The sequence below is a fragment of the Mirounga leonina genome, unplaced genomic scaffold, assembly GCF_011800145.1.
Source record: "Mirounga leonina isolate KUSES-001 unplaced genomic scaffold, KU_Mleo_1.0 Mir_115, whole genome shotgun sequence".
Taxonomy (NCBI): Eukaryota; Metazoa; Chordata; class Mammalia; order Carnivora; family Phocidae; genus Mirounga; species Mirounga leonina.
In genome coordinates this window covers 98292904-98314285 of record NW_023270268.1, presented here as the reverse complement: position 1 = coordinate 98314285, position 21382 = coordinate 98292904, and the positions used below count along the sequence as shown (strand labels likewise).

Sequence of the window (21382 nt, the reverse complement as noted above, 5' to 3'; positions counted from 1 at the left end):
TTTGTGTATGGTGTAAAAAAGTAGTCCACTTTCACTTCTTTGCATGTAACTGCCCTGTTTTCCCAACATCTTTTGTTGAAGAGATGGTCTTTTTCCCATTGTATACTCTTGTCTCCTTTGTCAAAGATTAATTGGCCATATAATTGTGGGTTTATTTCTGGATTTTCTATTCCATTGATTTATGTTCCATTGATTTATGTTTCTTTTCTTTTTAAAAAGATTTTATTTATTTATTTGACAGAGAGACACAGTGAGAGAGGGAACACAAGTAGGGGGAGTGGGAGAGGGAGAAGCAGGCTTCCTGCTGAGTAGGGAGCCTGATGTGGGGCTCAATCCCAGAACTCTGAGATCATGACCTGAGCCGAAGGCAGGTGCTTAACTACTGAGCCACCCAGGTGCCCCTGATTTGTTTCTATTTTTGTGCCATGCTGTTTTGATTACTATAGCTTTGTAATATAATGTGAAATCTGGAATTGTGATACCTACAACTTTGTTTTTTTTTAAAGATTGCTTTGGCTATATTAGCCTGGTGATGGGTATGAAAGAAGGCACGTATTGAATGGAGCACTGGGTGTTATATGCAAACAATGAATCATGGAACACTACATCAAAAACTAATGATGTAACGTGTGGTGATTAGCATAACATAATAAAATAAAATAAAATAAAAGATTGCTTTGGCTATCCACGGTCTTTTGTGGGTCCATACACATATTAGGATTGTTTGTTCTAGTTCTGTGAAAAATGCTGTTGGTATTTTGATAGGGATTACATTAAATCTGTAGATTACTTTGGGTAGTATGGACACTTTTAACAATATTTGTTTTTACAACCTATGAGCATGGGATATCTAATTTCTTTCATCAAGGTTTTATAGTTTTCAGAGTACAGATCTTTCACCTCCTTGATTTATTCCTAGGTACTTTATTATTTGTGGTGCAATTGGAAATGAGATTGCTTTCTTAATTTATTTCTGCTGCTTCATTATTAGTATATAGAGATGCAATGGATTTCTATACATTGATCTCGTATCCTGCAACCTTACTGAATTCATTTATCAGTTCTAGTATTTTTTTTTTTGGTGGTCTTTAGAGTTTTCTTTATATAATATCATGTCAAAGAGTGAAAGTTTTACTTCTTCCTTACCAGTTTAGATGAGTTTTATTTCTTTTTCTTTTCTGATTGCTATGGGTAAGACTTGCAGTACTATGTTGAATAAAACAGTGAGAGTGGACATTCTTGTCTTGTTCCTTACTTTAGGGGAAAAGCTCTCAGCTTTTCACCATTGAGTATGATGGTAGCTGTGGGTTTTTTACATACAGCCTTTATTTTGTTGAGGCATGTGCCCTCTAAACCTACTTTGTTGAGGGTTTTTATCATGAATGGATGTTGTACTTTGTCAAATGCTTTTTCTGCATCTATTAAAATGATCATATGGTTCTTATCCTTTCTCTTACTGATGTGATGTGTCACATTGATTGATTTGTAAATATTGAACCACCTTTGCATCCTGGGAATAAATGTCATTCAATAGTGGTGAATGATTTTTTTTAATGTATTGTTGGGTTCAGTTTGCTAATATATTGTTGAGGATTTTTGCATCTATGGGTAGGTATCTTGATGTTCATCAGAGATATTGGCCTATAGTTCTCTTTTTTGTAGTGTCTTTATCTGGTTTTGGTATCAGGGTAATGCTGACCTCAAAGAATGAATTTGGAAGCTTTCCTTCCTCTTTGGTTTTGGAATAGTTTGAGAAGAGTAAGTATTAACTCTTCTTTAAACGTCTGGTTGAATTCACCTGTGAGGCCATCTGGTCCTGGACTTCTGTTTGTTGGACTTTTTTGATGCTTGTTCAATTTCATTGTTGGTAATTGGTCTGTTCAAATTTTCTATTTCTTCCTGATTCAGTTTTGGGAGGTTATATGTTTCTAGGAATTTAGTCATTTCTTCTAGGTTGTCCAATTTGTTGGCATAAAATTTTTCATAATGTTATTTTACAATCCTTTGTATTTCTGTGGGGTCAGTTATTTCTCCTTTTTCATTTCTGATTTTGTTTATTTGAATCCTCTCTCTCTCTTTCTCTCTCTCTCTTCTTTTTATGAATTTGGCTAAAGGTTTATCAATTTTATTGATCTTTTCAAAGAACCAGCTTTGCAGCATCATATCCAGAGGTACATGATGCCCAGCTGTCCAACTTTTAGTGATGCTACAATTGTTTTTAGGTGGTGCCAGCCAGGTCCTTTCACTATAAAGTTTCCCATCAACATTGCACACAGTAGTTTTAGCATCAATTGATGGCTGTTGCCTAGATCCATTATTTCATTGAGATGGCAAAATGAAGATATTCTAATTCTCTGTTTCTACATTTGTTAGCTGGAATTCTGTATAGAAGAATATTTCTTCATTTTTTTTTTTTTTTTTTTGGTTACCTTGAAAGAGTTCATAGTTAGGCAGGATAAATGTTGAATTCTTTCTATTTAAAAAAAAATCAATTTGTAGAGTAGTAAGTTAATATCCCAACAATCTTATTGGAAATTAAACAAATTTGGTATCATCATCAACTTATGGATTTTTACATATTATGGGGCTCAATTGTTTGCAGTCATTGTTCTTTTTGAGTTTAAATTAGGCCAGTGATAGCCCCTGTTGCTTTGAGAATTTTGTCCTCATTGTGCCTGGGGAAACTTCCATCCACTTTGCTCAACTTTTTTATTAATAGATGTTAGTTCTCTGACTTTTTCCCTTCCTGACCCCCCAAATTATGGTATTGATAGCTAAAATATGTCCTCTAATTTCCCCATGAGAGACCTCATTTAATCAGTTTTTCTGGTTAAATTTTTCAATATGGTAGGTTAACTTTTGCAAGCCATTTTGCCAGGACAGTATACTGGATAAGTATAATTTGGTAACAAGTTTTATTCCTTTACTATTCCTATTTTTTAATAAAATTATCACTAGACTGTAAACATATGCTAAGTACAGAAATAACCTTAAATTTGATACTAGATATTTAATAAGATACAGCAATAGACCATATAGTGATGTTTTCTGACCTCCACTACAGTTTTGCAGGTAGCAGAACACATCATGGGTTCGTTAGTTAAACAGTTTAGCTCTCCTATTATTTCCCCACTGATCGCAAAGTCTGTGTACATTAGCTGATAATCTTTTTCCTCTGACTCCCAGAGCATTTGGTCAATTCCGAAACCAGGTTTTGATCTTTGAAGCTGTTTAGGAATGAAGAAAGAGAAAAAAAACATATGCCAGTTAATTACAAAACTCTCTAATTTTTTACTTTTTTCCTTTGGTTTTAACAATTTTAATATGTAGATATTGTTTTGAGGATACTTCTTACTTATACCTTTTAAGGCAATTTTATTAAATTAGCAAAAACATTCCTAGATACTGCAATATTTCTGAATCCTTCTACTCAGCCAACCTATACCTGCCTTAGAATGGCTAAATGCCTAATTCAGATAAACATAAGATGAAAACGACCTATAATATTCCATCTTAAAGATGATCCTTTGGATGGTTTCTTGTTATCTATGGGAAAGTAATGCTTAAAAGGTGATAGGTAATGTTAACCACTGTGTTTGAACAAGAAAACTGGATGGTAGCTGTTGTCCTAAAAGAGGAACAATGCAGTTCTTAACATGGAAAACTATGAATTCTCAATTTTATAGAATTTTTAACTAATGTTCCCAAGTGCATTTATGAGTAACTTTGACTTACCTTTATCATACCTGATATTATTATATAAATTCCTTTGGGCTCATCACCTTCTTCAAATATATCATTTCCACAATCAAATGTTACAACTTTGGCTCTTTCCTTAAAAATATCACCAAATGATATAAGATACAAACACTATATTAGCAGTGGTTGAGGATGTTGAAGTTTACATCTTAATGAAAGTTTTTACATTTTAGAATATCAGTCAGTAAGATCCAACTTATTGTGTTAGTGATAAATTTGTAAGAGAAAATAGGAGTTATGAATACCAAAGAGAAGAAGGGGATATTCATAGATCTTTGTAACTTCAGATGGGGTATTTATACATGGATTAGAAAAGAACTAATCTAATATAAGAGTAAGAATGTAATGGAAAGATAAAAATATTTCATCTGGATGAAAAATAATCAGAACAGATTCAGGCTAATGGCATATCTACATCTCACACATAGTTATGCTCTAAACAGCTGATGAAGTAAATAAAAAATTCGTTCATTCAAAATATTTTAAGCAGGTGGAAAATATGCACCTGCTCCTTTGCCACCAAGTAGATAGAGAAAAAGAATGTTATTAGAACAAGTTAGACCTATTTAATTGTTCATTCTACAAACAGTCTTTGAGCATCTTCTATGTAATATGCAAAGTGCCAGGGGTGGGTATTCAAAAGATGGATGAGCTAAAGGATATAGCACAGAAGAGGGATGTAAAGGTAATTGTAATGCAATGTACTTAATGCTATAATGAAACTGTATAATGGACATAATGACGACAACCTTGGTCCTCCAAACTCAGGATGGACCACAGAATGGTCTTCTACTGGTGTGGTATTTGCCCCCAAAGCCTACTTTTCTGAGTTACCTTTGGTAGGAATGTTTCCAGGATCTTTCCAGAGAAGCAAGATTTGGGAAGAAAAAAAAGTGAAAACAAAGAATATTTCAAGAAAAGTAAACAGCACCTCCAGAGGAAGGGAATTAGAAAACAGTGAAAAGGGTTTGGGGTACCATGCAAGGTTGAGTATAAATAGAGTATGAGGTATATGATGAATGGACAACAGAAGATGATGATGGAAATGTAGACAGGAGGCAGATTGGGGAAGGTCTTTCCAGGTCACTTAAAGGGATTTTGATTTTATCCCATAGACAATAAAAGACTTTTAAAGAGTTTTAAGCTGGAGAGAATCACAGTCTTAATTAAAAAAAATCATTTGTTGGTACATTATAGATGGTATTACCAGAAAATAAAAATATTACCTGAATGAAGTTTATATGGTCTTTGTCTTTATCTAGCCATGGAATATGGTAGAGTGCTTCTTCAACAGTAAGGGGCTTGATAACAGGTTGAAAATCAAGTATCTCTCTTTTTTTGGCCATTATTAACTAAAACCACAAAATATAAGAAAGATGAACAAAACCAGTGTTCACAGAATGCTTAAGAAATTGTGGCTTTGTACTATTTCCTTTACTTGCTCTTCTGAGATTTTTGTTCTTCTGTGGAAACCTTCAACTTCTCCCCACTGATAGCATTTTTCTGTTATCATCATTCTGAAGTCATAGATTAAACATTTAAAAGTAAACTTTTTTTTTTTACTAAATTAAAGTAGATAAACAAAAAGTGCACAGATTAATAAATGTCTGCTCAAAGAACATTTACAATGTGAAAAGATCTGGGTAACCAGCACCCAGATTAAGAAATAAAACATTTACTGCACCTAAAATCTCTCTTACATTCTCTTCTAGTCATTTCTTCTATCTAAAGATGACCTCTCTTCTATCAGAGTTTAGCTTTGCTTGGTTTTGAGATTTATCTGCATGAAATCAATGAGTATGTACTTGTTTGTGTCTGGTTTTATTTGCTCAATAGTATGTTTGTGAGATTCATCTCTAATATTGCAGGGAGCAGAAGTTCATTCCTGTCATTTTCATTGCCATAGAGGACTATGTTGTATGAATGTACCACAGTTTTGTCTACTATTGATCAACATTTTGGGTGTGCCAGTTTTGGCCTTTGTAATGCTGCTGTATTTGTTTGCTGTACATATGTACACATTTCTGTGGATATATGGTTCTGTAATCTAATTGCTGTGTCATATGTGTATGTTCAAATTTAGTAGATTCTGCCTAACAATTCCAAAGTGATTGCATTAATTTACACTCTTATTCTAACGTTCCAGTTGTTCTACATTATTGCCTACAGTTAGTTAAAAAAAAAATCAAGTATTCTGATGGTTGTGTATTGGTATTTCATTTGGTTTTAATTTGTATTAAGCTTACGACAATGAAATTTAGTACCTTTTGTTATGTATTAGTCATTTGAATATCCTTTGTTGGGAGGTGTCTACTCAATCTGTAGGACTCCTTTTAGCATTTCTTTCAGGGCAGATCTAGTGGTAATAAACTCCCTCCAGTTTTGTTTATCTGGGAATGTCTTAATTTCTCATTTCTGCAGGACAGTTTTGCTGGAAATAGGATTTTTTGTTGATAGGTTTTTTTTCTCTTTTAGCACTTTGAATATATCAGTTCACTTCCTTCTGGTCTACAAAGTATCTGATGAGAAATCTGATAATAATCTTATTGAAGATTGCTTATATGGGATGAGTTGCTATTGCTGATTCAAAATTTTCTTTTTGTCTTTTTGACAGTTTGATTATAATGTGTCTTGGTGTGGGTCTCTCTCAGGTCATCCTACTTGGAATTTATTGAACTTCTTGGATGTTAATATTTATGTCTTTCATCTAAGTTGGGAAATTTTTGGCCATTATTTCTTCAAATATTCTCTTTCTCTCTCTCTCCCTTCTCCTTGCGGAATTCCCACAGTGCATATGTTGGTCCACTTGATTGGATCTCATGGGTCCCTTAGATTTTGTTCACTTTTCTTCAATCTTTTTACTTCTGTTACTCAAATAGGATAATTTCCATTGTTTTATCTTTAAGGTGACTGATCTTTCTACCTGCTCAAATATGCCTTTCAGTTCTTGCCACATAGATGTTATATATTTTATGTTAGGTTCACACTTAAGGATTTAGAGTTTTTAATCACTACTGTGAATAGAATATTTTTCTACATTTTCTTTAGTTGGGGAAGAATTTTGAATTTTGATATTATTTCTGAATACCCTATGATTTATCTTATTCTTACAGATTTTAATTTATTTTCCTAGGATTTTAAATTAAACAATCAACATATAATAACTTTTTTCCTCTTTCTAAAAATTTTATCTCTCAATTTCCTTTCTTTTTTTTTTCTTGACCTGGTTAAGACTTCCAGCACAGCATTCCGTATTTGGAGTGGCACTGTTCATTCTTCTTTCATTCCTGACTTTAATTGTAATACTTATAAATGTTTTGACACCCAATACAATGTTTTGACATCCAATACAATGTTTCTTTTAAATTTTTAATAGAAACTCTTTATTTAGTTAAGGATGCTACTTCTCTTATTAGCCTTAAAAGAATTTTAAAAAATATTTTGAATAATAAATTTTGTCAAATTTTTTCTTTCTCTTTAAATCTCTTAATAAGTTATATAGCTATTTGGGGAGCTAAAACATTCTTAGTTATAGTATACTAAACTTTTAATATATTACCAGATTCAATTAGCTACCATTATGTTTAAAAGTTTTGTATATGTATTCACAAGCACAATAGCTTTTGGGGTTTTTTCTTATACTATTCCCAATTTGGAGAGTAAATTTTGTACTTACAGAATTAGTTGGGATCCTCTATTTTTTTATATGTCATGGTACCATTTAAATAATTTAGAGAAAGGAAATGTAGTGAATTTTTACCCTATAATTGAATGTTCTTATAAATCACAGGATTCTATGGGAAAAGTTGTCTCAGTGTCAAAGATAATTCCTAGAAAAATACTAATATCCACTGTAGCCTAGGAAGAGAAATAGTTTCATCATACCACTGGTTTGGGAGCAAAGCATAGAAAGAGATGGTCCCTTGTTGTGGCAAGAAAGGGAAAGAGAAATTGAGCATTGGAGCTCAGGGAAGGAAATGCTCTATTGTAGGTGCTTATCTTTAGATAATTATTTTAAGTTAGATAGTCATATCTCAGAGATGGCTTATATTGAAAAATCAAAAGTAGGTTTGAAGATCATGAATAACTATATATCAAGTAAGTATATTTGTTTTAAAAATATGCTACCTTACCTTATTAATTTCAGAACCTTCAATTTTATGAATAATTCCTTTTGACCTAAAAACCTTAACAATTTCTCTAGCCAAATTGAGCATGACATTAATCTCCTCCTTTGTTTTCATAGTAACAGCGATTTCTGGGTGATCATACTCTAAGTAGCCTGAAAAATAATATGTTCACATAAAATAAGAACATTATTTAAATATTTCATGTAGACAATAAGCTAGTATTTCCACTCTAAATCCATGAAATACAACTCCCAACACAGAGAAATATATCTCTCCCTGATGAGGCCTCCAGTAGTTGCAGAGTTCTGCTTGCCGTTTTCTTGTCAGTTTATACCTAAGCCCATGAGGAAGGGCAGACAGCCCTCGTTCTAGGATTAACAATTACACTGATACACCTGCATGGGACACTGAGAAGCTCTTCTGGGCTCTAGGTCTAGAGTTTATGTCCTACTTTTCTGTTCTGTTTGAATTAGGATTAGCACTTAGATACGGCTTCTGATGAAGTCCTTTCATTCATCTTGGGTCATTGTCCACCCAACATTCTTGTGCATCTAGATGACTCATCTGTCTATGCTCTTCTGCTTGACTTATCTGGATTCCTGAATGCCCACGAGAGTTGCATTCACTTAGATTCTACATTTTGGCTTTTCCTTCATGATGGCTTCTTGTCTAGCTTGGTATCTATCTGCATGCAAATCTCTCAAGTCTTGTTTGATTTTCAGACTTGCTGTGCCCTTTTGCTGCCCACCACCTAGTACCAAACCCCCTTCTTCTCCTCTCACATGAGCACTATACTATAGGAGTGTGTCTGTCCCACTCCCAGGATTTATCCTGTACTAGGAGCATGACGTGGCATGACTCAGAGAATAAACTGTTGTCATGTTTAGGCATAGAAGCTCCCAGTGCTCTATCAGAGATCTGTGAGATTCTCTTCTGATTTCAACTTATAAATCCTAAATCCTCAGATGGTAGCTCTGTGGCAAGTGAAGGGAAAAAAATTTACTTTTTTCCTTGTTTTGCTCAGCAAGGTATGTGTACTTTTGGTTTGGAAGAAAATAGAATTTATAAGGTGATAATAGCATGTATAAACATGCGATGCCAATGTGTTTCCTTTAAAGAGAAATTAAAAGGTCTTCATTGAGGTATAAGGCAGGAAGAACAAGTGTGGAGAGGTAATATTACACTAAACCCATCCAAACCAAAGATATGATCATATTGATTAAAGTTATATACTTTATTACTAGTAATAAATAGGTTTCCTCAAAGATCAGTTTACTTATCAAAATAATTGCCTTTCTGGAGTAATGATAATAAGAGATGGTTGTGTTTAATCTTTAGGGCGAGGGGTACATACCTAGCTCTTTCATAGCATGTCCTGTATTCTTCATAATCCTCCTTAATAATATCTACAAAATAAAAGAAGAGTTATCCCCACTGGAGAACAAGCTGTTATAAAATATCTTTACATTTGCTACTGATGGATTTTTTTTTTTACCTAACTAATAACTTCAAAGAAAAAATATGATGGGGAGCTTTTCAGGGATTAGAATTGAATTTTGTGCAATAAATTTTATTTTGCTCCAGCAAATTGGTGGAGAGAATAAAAAGTGGTTTCAATCTTAAATGAGGTAGAAGGTTTGGCCAAACTGTGTGAGAGCAGAAATGAGGACTAAAACTGGACATCTTAGAGATTCAGGTCCTTTTGTTTTCCCTACTGTGTATTCTCAAATTCCAGTGCTAAATATTCTTTTCCAGGTTAGAACAGGTAACAAAATTCAGGAAAACAGTTTTAAAGTTACAGGTGGTGAAGAAAGGAAAGATACTGTTTTTTTGTGTTCTACTACATATCACATGTTCAATTTTCTCAACTACAGAGCTTTGGGCATATTACATGGCATTCACGTGTTCTACATTGCCTTGAAAGGTAAATATTTCACATAGTTGACAAACTTGTGAGAACAACCACCTCGGTCAAAAAAGTGAAAATCTAGAACTTAGGCCCTAGAATTCTCTTCGCTGTTTACTAGCCGTGTGACTTTGAGAATAACCATTCAACCTCTCTTGGCTCTTTTTTGTTCCTTATCTGTGTAATGAAGAAATTAGACAAGGTTTCCTTCTAGATGAGTTATTCTTACTTTTTCCATCTGCCAGATCCCCACCCTTTGCTTCTTTTACTATTTACTGTGGGAAAATCAGGCAGGGAGTGAGGAAGGGAGCCTTTGGGAATTATGAGGAAGCTCCCTTTGCTTAACACTGCCATTATGTCTCATCCTCCAATATTTCCTATTTAGTGCACCTGTAGCTGACAGATCCTGGAACTGGCATCAGGAGGGAGCTGATGACCACTGCACATATGTTTCATGATAGCCTCCACAAGAACCAAAAAGTGGGTTGCCAAAACCTCATGATTTGTTACTGTGGCACAGACATTTAAGTAAGGAAGCTTTTGAGTAATACAAATGTAGACTAGTTTAAGTTTTTACAGAAATTACTTAGTGAATCAAGTCAAAATCCCCATCTACATATATAGATAGAGGACATAATGGGTGAGGGCAACTGAGGGATTGGAGGAATAAACCCTTTCCTTACTATTGAAAGTTTTCTCACCTGTTTAACTTGCTTAGAACTTGAAATCTGATCAATTATAGTCATTATGTCTGCTTCACCTTGGACATATCCTTTTAGTATAGCATACTTAAAGGACAGCTGGTGACTCATCTTTTGATCTATTATTTGCAGCAACTTTGGGGTTATGAGCTGGAAAAAAACAGAACTACTATTTAATATAAATTGTATACATTTAGATAATTATATATTGATTAGTTTAACTAAAGTAGATAATAATAAGAAATGACATGCTTTCAACAATAACTATAGTAACCTGTCAAGGTTTTTAGTTACTTTATTCACGGTAATTTTATAACTTCATGACCAGAGTGATTTCCTTATAATTAATAATGTTGGACACCTATGGTGAAGTTATGAATTTACTCTTTACTTATGTCCCTTATAGAGAATTGGATGCTAATTTCAACTGGTTTAAATTCTTGGAAAACAATGCAATTAATCTTCTGGGCTTAAGTCATAAATGTCTATAAAGTACTGCCACGTTTACCTGTGAAATCTCCTACTAACCTTTTTAGAAGGTTTATTCGGGGGTTGGAACCCATCACAATTATATTTCTTGTTTGACCCCAAGGATAAGTGCAAAAGAGAGTATGTACAGAATGCTAACAAGATAAAAAAAAATGATGTCCTTTATTAGGTGGTACTTAAACTGAATCTTGAAGAATGACCATAAGCTAGCACTTTGAGGATTAATGGCAGCTGGTTGGGGGGCAGAGTATGGAGATTATGGAGCATAGACAGGAAAACACAGGAAATATATAATTTGGATATTCATAAAATAATATGTTATAAAATTTAATTTGTGAAAGGGTTATAAAATTTAAAATATAAACATCACCTCAATAGAAAGTGGAAGTCATAAAACTACTAAACTGATTTTAGTTCATATTTCATGATGCAGTCAGTAGAAATTTGAAACTGAATGATTTAATAGTTCTTTACCTTCAAAATACGTAGTATGCGAAGAAATCGAACAATTTTTATAAAGATTACTGTTAGAATAAAATCAAGAGTATAAGTAATGGAATTTGTCTCAATAAGAATTATATCTATGATGCCAACTAATGTAATTGCTAACTCAAATAGGTTCCAGGTATGTAAAAAATATTCCTTCCTCATTGCAGCCATCTGTTGATTAAAAAAAATAGGTTATCTTGTTTTTGCTTTTACTGCAACATTTTCCACAATAACTGAAACATCACTAGTTAGATTTTTTCTGATCTACCTTAAGACTACTTGTCTGAAATACTAGTAAGTAATCATATTAATTTAAAATTAAAATGCTTGAAATATTGAAGCATAGCTAAGAGAGTGGGAAGTATTAAAGATGATTGTGGATGCTAGTCTGGGAAATTGGGTTTCCAGTGGAATTTTGAGGGAAAAGTAGGTTTAGAGAAGATAAATTTTTTAGAATGTGCTATTTGAGATGTTTGTATAGTATTTTGTTGGAGAGACCCAGTCCTCAGTTTTCTATATGATCTGAGGCTCTTGATAAGATATGAGCTGGGAACATGAATTTGGAAGTTATTAGACAATAAATGGTAGCTGATGTCAGGGAAGTGGGAGAGATAGCATGGCCTATGAACTTCTTTCTTCTTTACGTCCATGTGTCCTGTATCATTTTCCATATCCTCCACACCAATCTAACATCTCTCCAATATCCATGCTGACCAATCCATCCCAAGTTCCAGTCACTGGGAGTGATGTTCCTTGCGGGTGTCATGGTGTTGCTTCTAAGTTTTCCCTTGTTTTTGTCCATCATGTTATGTACTCACATACTCATTCTCCAGTTGTTGATTCATATAACACAATATTATTATCCGTTTGTGGTGATACATTTCCTCATTTTACAACTACCTTTATATTAGATTTAAAAATCAGATCATGAAATGTTTATCAAGTATAAAGGAGTATCTATCACTCTACCTATTGATCTGTTTATCTATCTAGTATTAAAAAATAAAATGAACACTACCCTGCTAAGTTTATGAACACTGCCAATATCTTTGAAACTCCCTTTGACACATACCATTTTAAAATTTATTTTTACAAATACAAAATCAATTCTTAAAGTATGGATGTTTTCTACTGAGTTGCCTTAAAAATGTACCTTTAAAAATTAAAGTTTGTTTATGAAGTGAGAAAGAATTTCATACACTCCTTTAGAAAATTGTGTTTAGGTAGTGTTGAAAAATGAAGTCAGGGAATCTCTCTGTGAGACATATAACATGTTCACACATACACAGATACACACACACACACACACAATTTCAGATTACCTTAAGTAGGGACTCCATTATATAAAATGCAAGAAAAGAGTAGTTGCAATATCTTAATTCATGCTCATAGATATCACTTAACTCAGGTATCCAAGAAATTATAATGGGAAACATATTCATTAGTATCACAAGATACCCAATGTACTCAAATTCATCAGTAAATACAATTTTATGGCATACACGAAGAATGCAATGTCTACAAAAAAAAAAGAGTTTTATCTGATAAAATAATTATACTGAATTATTTTCATTATATGTTCAGTTCTGTTTTAATCATCTATAGTACACAGCCCAGCTTAGTTCTGGGTAGAAGCAATCCCTACCTAACACTTTCTGGCATCCTGCTTCAGATATTGTCCTTTTAATGTCCTCCTCTGCTAAATGTCTTGAGGCTTGTTTCCCCTCTTCTTTCCCCCCATCTTCCTCAACTCTCAACCATTTTTAGTTTTAATAGAAATACTTTTGGTCACGAGATGGGGATAATTCAAACTGGAAATATTAAAAAAATAATAAAACAAAGGGAATCCCTTCCACCTGCCAGACATGATTACTATTAACAGTTTGAATATTGGTCCAATCTTTTTGTTTATGTAATCATTATTTGTAAACACAAAAGAAATTATATCATACATATTGTTCTGTAAACTTTTTTTCTTTTTCTTAACAATGTATCATGAGCATCTTTCCTTGTTGAGGCATAAAATCTGTAAAAAAAAAATCCCAGGATGTGTGGTAATGGACCAGTATGCATCCACAGTTTATCAAAATATTTAAAGCAAAATGGATGGAAGTCCTAAATGTGAGACAGGAAACCATTAAAATCCTAAAGGAGAATATAGGCAGCAACCTCTGTGACCTTGGCTACAACAACTTCTTAATAGACACATCTCTGAAGGCAAGGGAAACAAAAGCAAAAATGAACTACTGGGACTTCATCAAGATAAAAATTCTGCACAGCAAGGGAACAGTCAATCAAACTAAAAGGCAGCCTATGGAATGGCAGAAGATATTTGCAAATGACTTATCTGATAAAAGGTTAGTATCCAAAATCTATAAAGAAGTTATCAAACTCAACACCCCAAAAATAAATAATCCAGTTAAGAAATGGGCAGAAGGGGCACCTGGGTGGCTCAGTTGGTTAAGCATCTGCCTTCGGCTCAAGTCATGATCCCAGGGTCCTGGGATAGAGCCCCGTGTCAGGCTCCCTGCTCAGCGGGGAGCCTGCTTCTCCCTCTCCCTCTGCCTGCCTCTCTGCCTACTTGTGCTCTCTATCTCTCTGTCAAATAAATAAATAAAATCTTAAAAAAAAAAAAAGAAATGGGCAGAAGACATGAAAAGACATTTTTCCAAAAAAGACATACAGATGGCTAACAGACACATGAAAAGATGCTCAACATCACTCATCATCAGGGAAATACAAATCAAAACCATGATGAGATATTACCTCACACCAGTCAGAATAACTAAAATTAACAACTCAGGAAACAACAGATGTTGGCAAGGATACAGGTTGTGGAGAAAGGGGAACCCTCTTACACTGTTGGTGGGAATGCAAACTGGTGCAGCCACTCTGGAAAACAGGACGGAGGTTCCTTAGAAAGTTAAAAATAGAACTACCCTATGATCTAGCAATTGCACTACTAGGTACTTGCCCAAAAGATACAAAAGTACAGATTCGAAGGGGCACATGCACCCTGATGTGGTGTCATGCAGTATTTGTCTTTCTCTGGTTTATTTCATTTAGCATAATGCCTTCAGCATCCATCCACACTGTTGCAAATGGCAGGATTTCCTTCTTTCTCATGGGAATAATACTCTCTTGTGTATATATACACCATATTTCTGTATTCATTCATCTGTTGATGGACAATTAGTTTAAATTCATGTCTTAGCTACTGTGAATATGTTGCATTGAACATAGGAGAGCAGATATCTCTTTGATATCCTGTTTTCATTTCCTTTGGATGTATACCTGGATGTGGGATTGCTAGATCGTGCAGTAGTTCTATTTTCATTTTTAAATTTTTTTTGAAGAATCTCCAAACTGCTCTCCATAGGGGCTGTACCAATTTTCATACTTACCAACAGTGCACAAGGGTTCACTTTTTTCTACATCTTTGCCAACACATATTATCTCTTGTCTTTTTGTTGATAGGGATTCTAATAGGTGTGAGGTGATATTTCATTGTGTTTTGATTTGCATTTCCCTGATATTAGTGACATTAAGCATCTTGTCATGTATTCTTTGACCATTTGTATGTCTTCTTTGAGAGAGTGTCTGTTTGGTTCCTCTGACCATTATTTAATTGTGATGGTTTTTGTTTGTTTGTTTTTACTATTGAGTTGTATGAGTTCTTTACATATATTGGATATTAACACCTTACCAGATATATGATTTGCAACTATTTTCTCCCACTCCATAGCTTGCCTTTTCATTTTGTTGATTTTTTTTTCTGTGTAGAAGCTTTTCAGTTTTGACGTAGTCCTACTTGTTTATTTTTGCTTTTGTTGCCTTTGCTTTTGGTGTCAAATCCAAAAGTCATTGCCAAGAATGCTATCATGGAGTTTTCTTCTGGTTTTATGGTTTCAGGTCTTAGTTTACTCCATTTCAAATTGATTTTTGTGTATGGTGTAAGATAGTGGTCTAGTTTCATTATTTTTTTTGTGGCTGTCCAGTTTTCCCAACATCATTTACTGAGGAGACTATCCTTTCTGCATTTATATCATTGACTCCTTTGTCATAAATTAATTGACTATATACCCATGGGCTTATTCCTGGGCTCTCTATTCTGTCCCATTGATCTATGTGTCTGTTTTTATGCCAATACCATACTATTTGTTTACTACAGCTTTTTAATATAGTTTGAAATCAAGAAGTGTGATACCTCCAGTTTTATTCTTTATTCTCAAGATTGTTTTGGCTATCCAGGATCTTTTGTGATTCCATACAAATATTAGGATTTTTTAAAATTTTTGTAAAAAATGTTATTGGAATTTTGGTAAGGATTGCATTGGATCTATAGATTGCTTTGTGTAGTATGGCCATCTTAACAACATTAATTCTTCCAGTTCATGAGCACAGGATATCTTCCCATTTATTTGAATCTTCTTCAATTTCTTTCATCAATGTCTTATAGTAATCACTGTACAGGTCTTTTGCCTCCTTGGTTAAATTTATTCCTAGGTATTTTATTCATTTTGATGCAATTATAAATGGGACTTTCTTAATTTCCCTCTTTTGTTATTAGTGTATAGAAATGCTACTGGTGTTTGTATATTGATTTTGTATCCTGTAACTTTACTGAATTTGTTTATTAGTTCTACCTTTTTCTGGTGGAGTTCTTAGGATTTTCTGTATATATCATGACATCTGCAAAAGATGTCAGTTTTACTCATTTCTTTCTGATTTGGATGACTTTTTTTTTCTTGCCTAATTACTCTGGCTAGGACTTCCAATACTATGTTTAATAAAAATGATGAGAGTGGGCCTCCTATCTTGTTCCTGATCTTAGAGGAAAAGTTTTCAGCCTTCAGCTTTTCACTGTTGAATATGATGTTAGCTGTGTGATTGTCACATATGGCCTTTGTTGAGGTACACCCCTTCTTTACCCAGTTTGTTGAGAGTCATAATTTATATTTACCCCTTTTTATCTTGTGTATCCATTATTGTAGTTATATTAGTTTTTTTAATACTTTTGACTTTTAACCTTTATGCTAGATTTTAATGTGATTTACCACCATTGTTACAATATTAGAGTAGCCTGAATTTTATATTATTTATTTTTTTAAGATTTTATTTATTTATTCATGAGGGACAGAGAGAGAGGCAGAGGCAGGGGGAGAAGCAGGCTCCCCGCTGAGCAGGGAGCCTGATGTGGGACTTGATCCCAGAACCCTGGGATCACGGCCTGAGCTGAAGGCAAACGCTTCACGGACTAAGCCACCCAGGCTCCCTAGAGTAGCCTGAATTTTATTATATATTTATCTTTACCAGTGAGATTTATGCTTTCATATGTTTTTCTGTTACTAATAGGGGGTGTGTCCTCTGGATGGCAATCACAAAAGTCAGGGTGCCAAACTCTTGCACAAGTTCATTTCAGGTAGACACTGTCCTTGCAAGCTCATTAAGAACTGTTTCGTTGTCTGCTCTAGTCTTCTGGATCTTGTGGACATAAGCCCAATTAGCTCTCAGAGCAGGTGTTTTGGGGACCCATCTCTCAAGAGGAAGTCTTAAAAGTTGGAGCACTAGATGTTGGGTCCAAACCCTTTACTTCTCATGGAGAACCTGGGGGCCATGAGTTCCCTTCTGATCACATGCCTCAATGCCAGGGGGTGAGTTTTATGCTGAGAGTGTGTCTCAGTCTTTCCTACCTGTTTCAGTGTAGGTATTCTCTCATTAGTCTGATGTGTAGGAATCACTCAGCTAGTTTGTGGATTTCTTTGAGAGGGAAGTGATCCATATGTGGCTGTAGATTTGGTGTGTTGATGAAAGAGTTAAGTTCAGGAGCCTCCAACATCTTATCTTGGACTAGAATACAGACTGCTTTTCTTTATTTCTTTCAGGAATAAAGTCATATCTGGCATAGCATTGCACTTGATGTTACCTTTTGCTTAAATCTATAATTGACTATACTTTGACTTGTTTATGTCAGATAGATGAATTGAAAGGGATATAATGGGGATTGCTTACAATTCCTTTAAATCTTTAATGTTGGTGTTAATTTCTTTACTCCTGGAATACTATATTGCTTCTTATGACTATTTTGGCCAGGGTTCCACTTGGTCACTTGGACCTCCCTGCCATAATAATTCTTATTCTATAGGTCAGCAAGAAAATGTGAATGTTCAGTTACACACGGACTATACTCATCCCAAGTATACACTTGGGAGATTTAGAGAAATAATCACACAGTGGACTTGCTGGATTACTATGGAATGAAGCAGAGTGGGTCAGAGATTCCATATATCATCTAGCCTAAATCTTCCTCTCTAACTTGAGAACTATGATAGCATTTCAAGCCTTTAGTCTTTTGTTTGTTTGTTTATACTCCCCCCTCAGTCTTTTAAAAAGTCTGAGTATTCTCTTTTTTCCCAGTGAAAAGTTAACTCTTTTAGTAAAGTGACTAAAGGCCCATCTGAGAAAAGAGTGAGGGAATATTTATCCTATGCACTTGTGGTGTTCGTGTAGACCTTTATGAAGGCTTTAAAATTAGGAATGAATCAAGTCCTATATACATTTGTGGTTTTCCATGTAATTACCGTATCATTCTATGACTCACAGAGAATTGAATGACTTCCTTTTATTCAATTATGAAGGCTTTAAAAAACCCTATAATATGAAAATATCTTTCTTGTATTTATTGAGTATGGTAGATTAAGGATGCCACATAATCTTTGATACTTTTATTGAGAAGAGGGGTCTATATTTCCTCCTCTTGAATCTAAGAAAAGAAACTAGGCACCCAAATTGGAAAGGAGCAAGTAAAATTATCTCTATTCATAGATGACATGATCTTATACACAGAAAATCCCAGCAAATTCACAAAACACAGGAGAGTTAATCAATGAATTCAGCAAAGCTTCAGAATACAAAGTCAATATACAGAAATCATACACTAGGAATGAACAATCCTAAAATGAAATTAAGAAAGCAGTTTCATTTATAATAACATCAAAAAGAAAAAATATAAATATAGGATTAACTTTAATCAAAGACTTGTATGCTGAAAACTACAAGACATTCCTGAAAGAAGTTAAAGATCTAAATAAACGAAAAGTCACCTCATGTTCATGAATTGGAAAGCTTAATATTGTTAGGATGGCGATACTGAAGATTCAGTGCAATCCCCGTGAAAGTCTCAAAGACATTATTTTTTTGCAAAACTAAGCAAATCATAAAATTTATATGTAATTACATTTATATATAACATTCCACATTGTTACACCAATCTTGAAAAAGAAAGTAAAGTTGATAAACTTATATTTCCTGATTTCAAAATTGTCTAGCAGCTGTGGAAAACAATTTGGTGGTTCCTCGATAAGTTAAACATAAAATTATCATATGATCCCGCAGTTTCACTCTTAGGTGCATAGCCAAAAGGTGGAAAGCAGGTATTCAAATACTTGTACATGAATGTTCATAGCAGCACTGTTCTCAATAGCTAAAAGGTGAAAACAACCCAAATGTCCATCGACTGATGAGTGGGTAAACAAAATATGATATATCTGTATTATTCAGCCATAAGAAGGAATAAATCTTGATACATGTTACAAAGTGGATGAAATTTATGTTACTGATACATTCTACCGTGTGGATGAAAAACCTTATGCTGAGTGAAAGAAGCCAGAAACAGAAAGCTATATATTGTACGATTCTAGTGATCTGAAACATTCAGAACAGGTAAATTCATAGAGACAAAGCCAACTAGTGCCATGCAAGAGCTAGGGGGCAGGAGGAGTAATAGGGAGTGACTGCTTAATGGGTGCTGGATTTACACTGGGGGCAATAAAAATGTTGTGGATTTTGATTGAGATGATGGTTGCCCAACATAAGGAATGTGTTAAATAACATGGAATGATACACTTAAAAATGGTTGATCTTGTTATATGAAATTTACTTCAATAATAAAAAAAAGTTATTATACTATCTCTTTTTTTCTTCAAGTAACTTTTTGTATGTATATAAGTAATTTAATTGTAAACTAGTCCAAAATATTTTCCAATGTATTCAGGATATGAATTTATTTTTTAAATTTTTCGTGGGGCTTCAACTTTCAACCCTGAGATCAAGAGTTACATGCTCTACCAACTGAACCAGCCAGGAGCTCCCAGGATATAAATTAAAAAAAATAAAAATGGTATTTAAAATCAGTATAATAGCATTTCTAGTAAGGTTCAAAATCACTTACCTTGATGGGATCCCTTTTTCTTTTTTAGTGTTATACACCCAATTGAGCAATACTTTTCTAATAAAGGAAAGAAGTTTTTTGCTTTCAGAATAATTCTTTATTGTCTCAGGACTCATATATCTGGGGAAAAAAAGAAGTAATCATTAAACATGCTTTAAAATTTGGGGAATAGATTTAATGCAGTATTGTCAGAAAGCAGGAAGATGATTTTGTCCATTGATAACTGGAAATAGGACACTTTCATGAGCATAGGTCCAAGTCACAAAGTTGTAGATACAAGTAGATATATAATTATTAATTTAGATTCTGGGGCTCACTCATTAAAGAGAGAGTATAAAAAGTCAGAGATACATGGTTTAAAATAGAAAGGTCAGGTTCAGGGAAGAAAAGGATAACATGATTCAAATACATCCAGGTGTTCATGTTGTATCCCCCATTATCTGGTGAGGCAATGAACAAATTACCTCATTAAAATGTTTGCTCTACAAAACAGACATGAAAATATCCATGCCAGTTGGGAATAATTAAATAAGAAAGTATATATGAAGCACTCAGCCCATCTTACACATCCTCTTATCTCTTTGATGTTACCTTCTGGGCAGGTAGCTGGGGAATTAATGGACAAAATACAAGTGGTAAGTAAAGACTTAATGGTTAGTTGGAGAAGTTAGTGGTCCTAAAACCCCAAAAGACGGTTTGGTGCACATATCCCATTGTCTCTAGGTTTCTGCTGGCTTTTCTATCGAGGTAGCTCATACCTATGTGCTACGATTTGGTCTTAGCCAAATCCCTTGGTTTTCGTTATCTTAATTGGAAGGGGGATAGGGCTTTGTCCTTGGGTCTGAGACCCTACTTTAAAATATGGCTTAATTGGAGGGTGTTGGTGACTTAAATTCAAAGGTGGACCTTGTCCTTCCTATTGACTATACTGTTCTTACTCTGAAATTTAAGCAATTTCTCTGCTACAGGGATACAGATGTAATTGAAAAGAAGGAAGTCATTCAATTCTCTGTGATTCATAGAATGATACGGTAATTACATGGAAAACCACAAATGTATATAGGACTTGATTCATTCCTAATTTTAAAAATATTTATTGAACCTATCATGCTTGCTAAAAGCTGGGGAGAAACCATGAACAACTATAGATCTCTGCCCTTAAGGATCCAGCAGACTAAGGGAGTAAAACATGCAAGTAACAATTGCAGTAAACTAGGGGGTGTTGCTATGGAGATAATAACGAATAGGGCACTCTAGATCCAGCAAGTGGGGGGCATTTAAGGTAGTGTTGGGGAATCAGAAAACCTTCCTGAAATAATTAATGTCTCAGCTAAAATCTGGTCATTTCTTAAGTTCTCATGAATCCTAAAATTCTGTGATATCAGTAATTCAGGCTCCTGAATTCCTATTTTTTATCATCACATTCCCTGCTTAGACCTGATTTAGGAAGACAGTTGTGATCTCTTTAATTGGATAGTGAGGCAGCTTAAACTTCCAATGCGAGCTTCCCAAGGGGCTACTGATAGGAATGACAGGCAAGTTGCAAAGTCAACTCCAAGGCTAATAGTACTGACTATTAAGTGTAATTAACAGGAATTTCTCTGGGGATTGGAACACAATTCCACTTATCCTACTATCCTGATATTCCTCATAGTGCCTGCCATATACATTTGCCCAT

General features: G+C 34.2%; 1 protein-coding gene across 1 annotated transcript in view; it reads right to left on the bottom strand.

Annotated features, from left to right (window-relative positions):
• SLC9C1 (solute carrier family 9 member C1) overlaps positions 1-21382 on the bottom strand; it is a 73833-nt gene that overhangs the window by 5225 nt on the left and 47226 nt on the right. The window contains exons 16-24 of the mRNA XM_034990875.1: positions 19705-19824; positions 12797-12992; positions 11460-11645; positions 10497-10646; positions 9244-9295; positions 7893-8041; positions 4986-5111; positions 3736-3834; positions 3054-3227 (exon numbers count right to left, since the gene is read on the bottom strand). Of these exons, the coding sequence (XP_034846766.1) occupies positions 3054-3227; positions 3736-3834; positions 4986-5111; positions 7893-8041; positions 9244-9295; positions 10497-10646; positions 11460-11645; positions 12797-12992; positions 19705-19824 (1252 nt within the window). The remainder of the gene's footprint in view (positions 1-3053; positions 3228-3735; positions 3835-4985; positions 5112-7892; positions 8042-9243; positions 9296-10496; positions 10647-11459; positions 11646-12796; positions 12993-19704; positions 19825-21382) is intronic.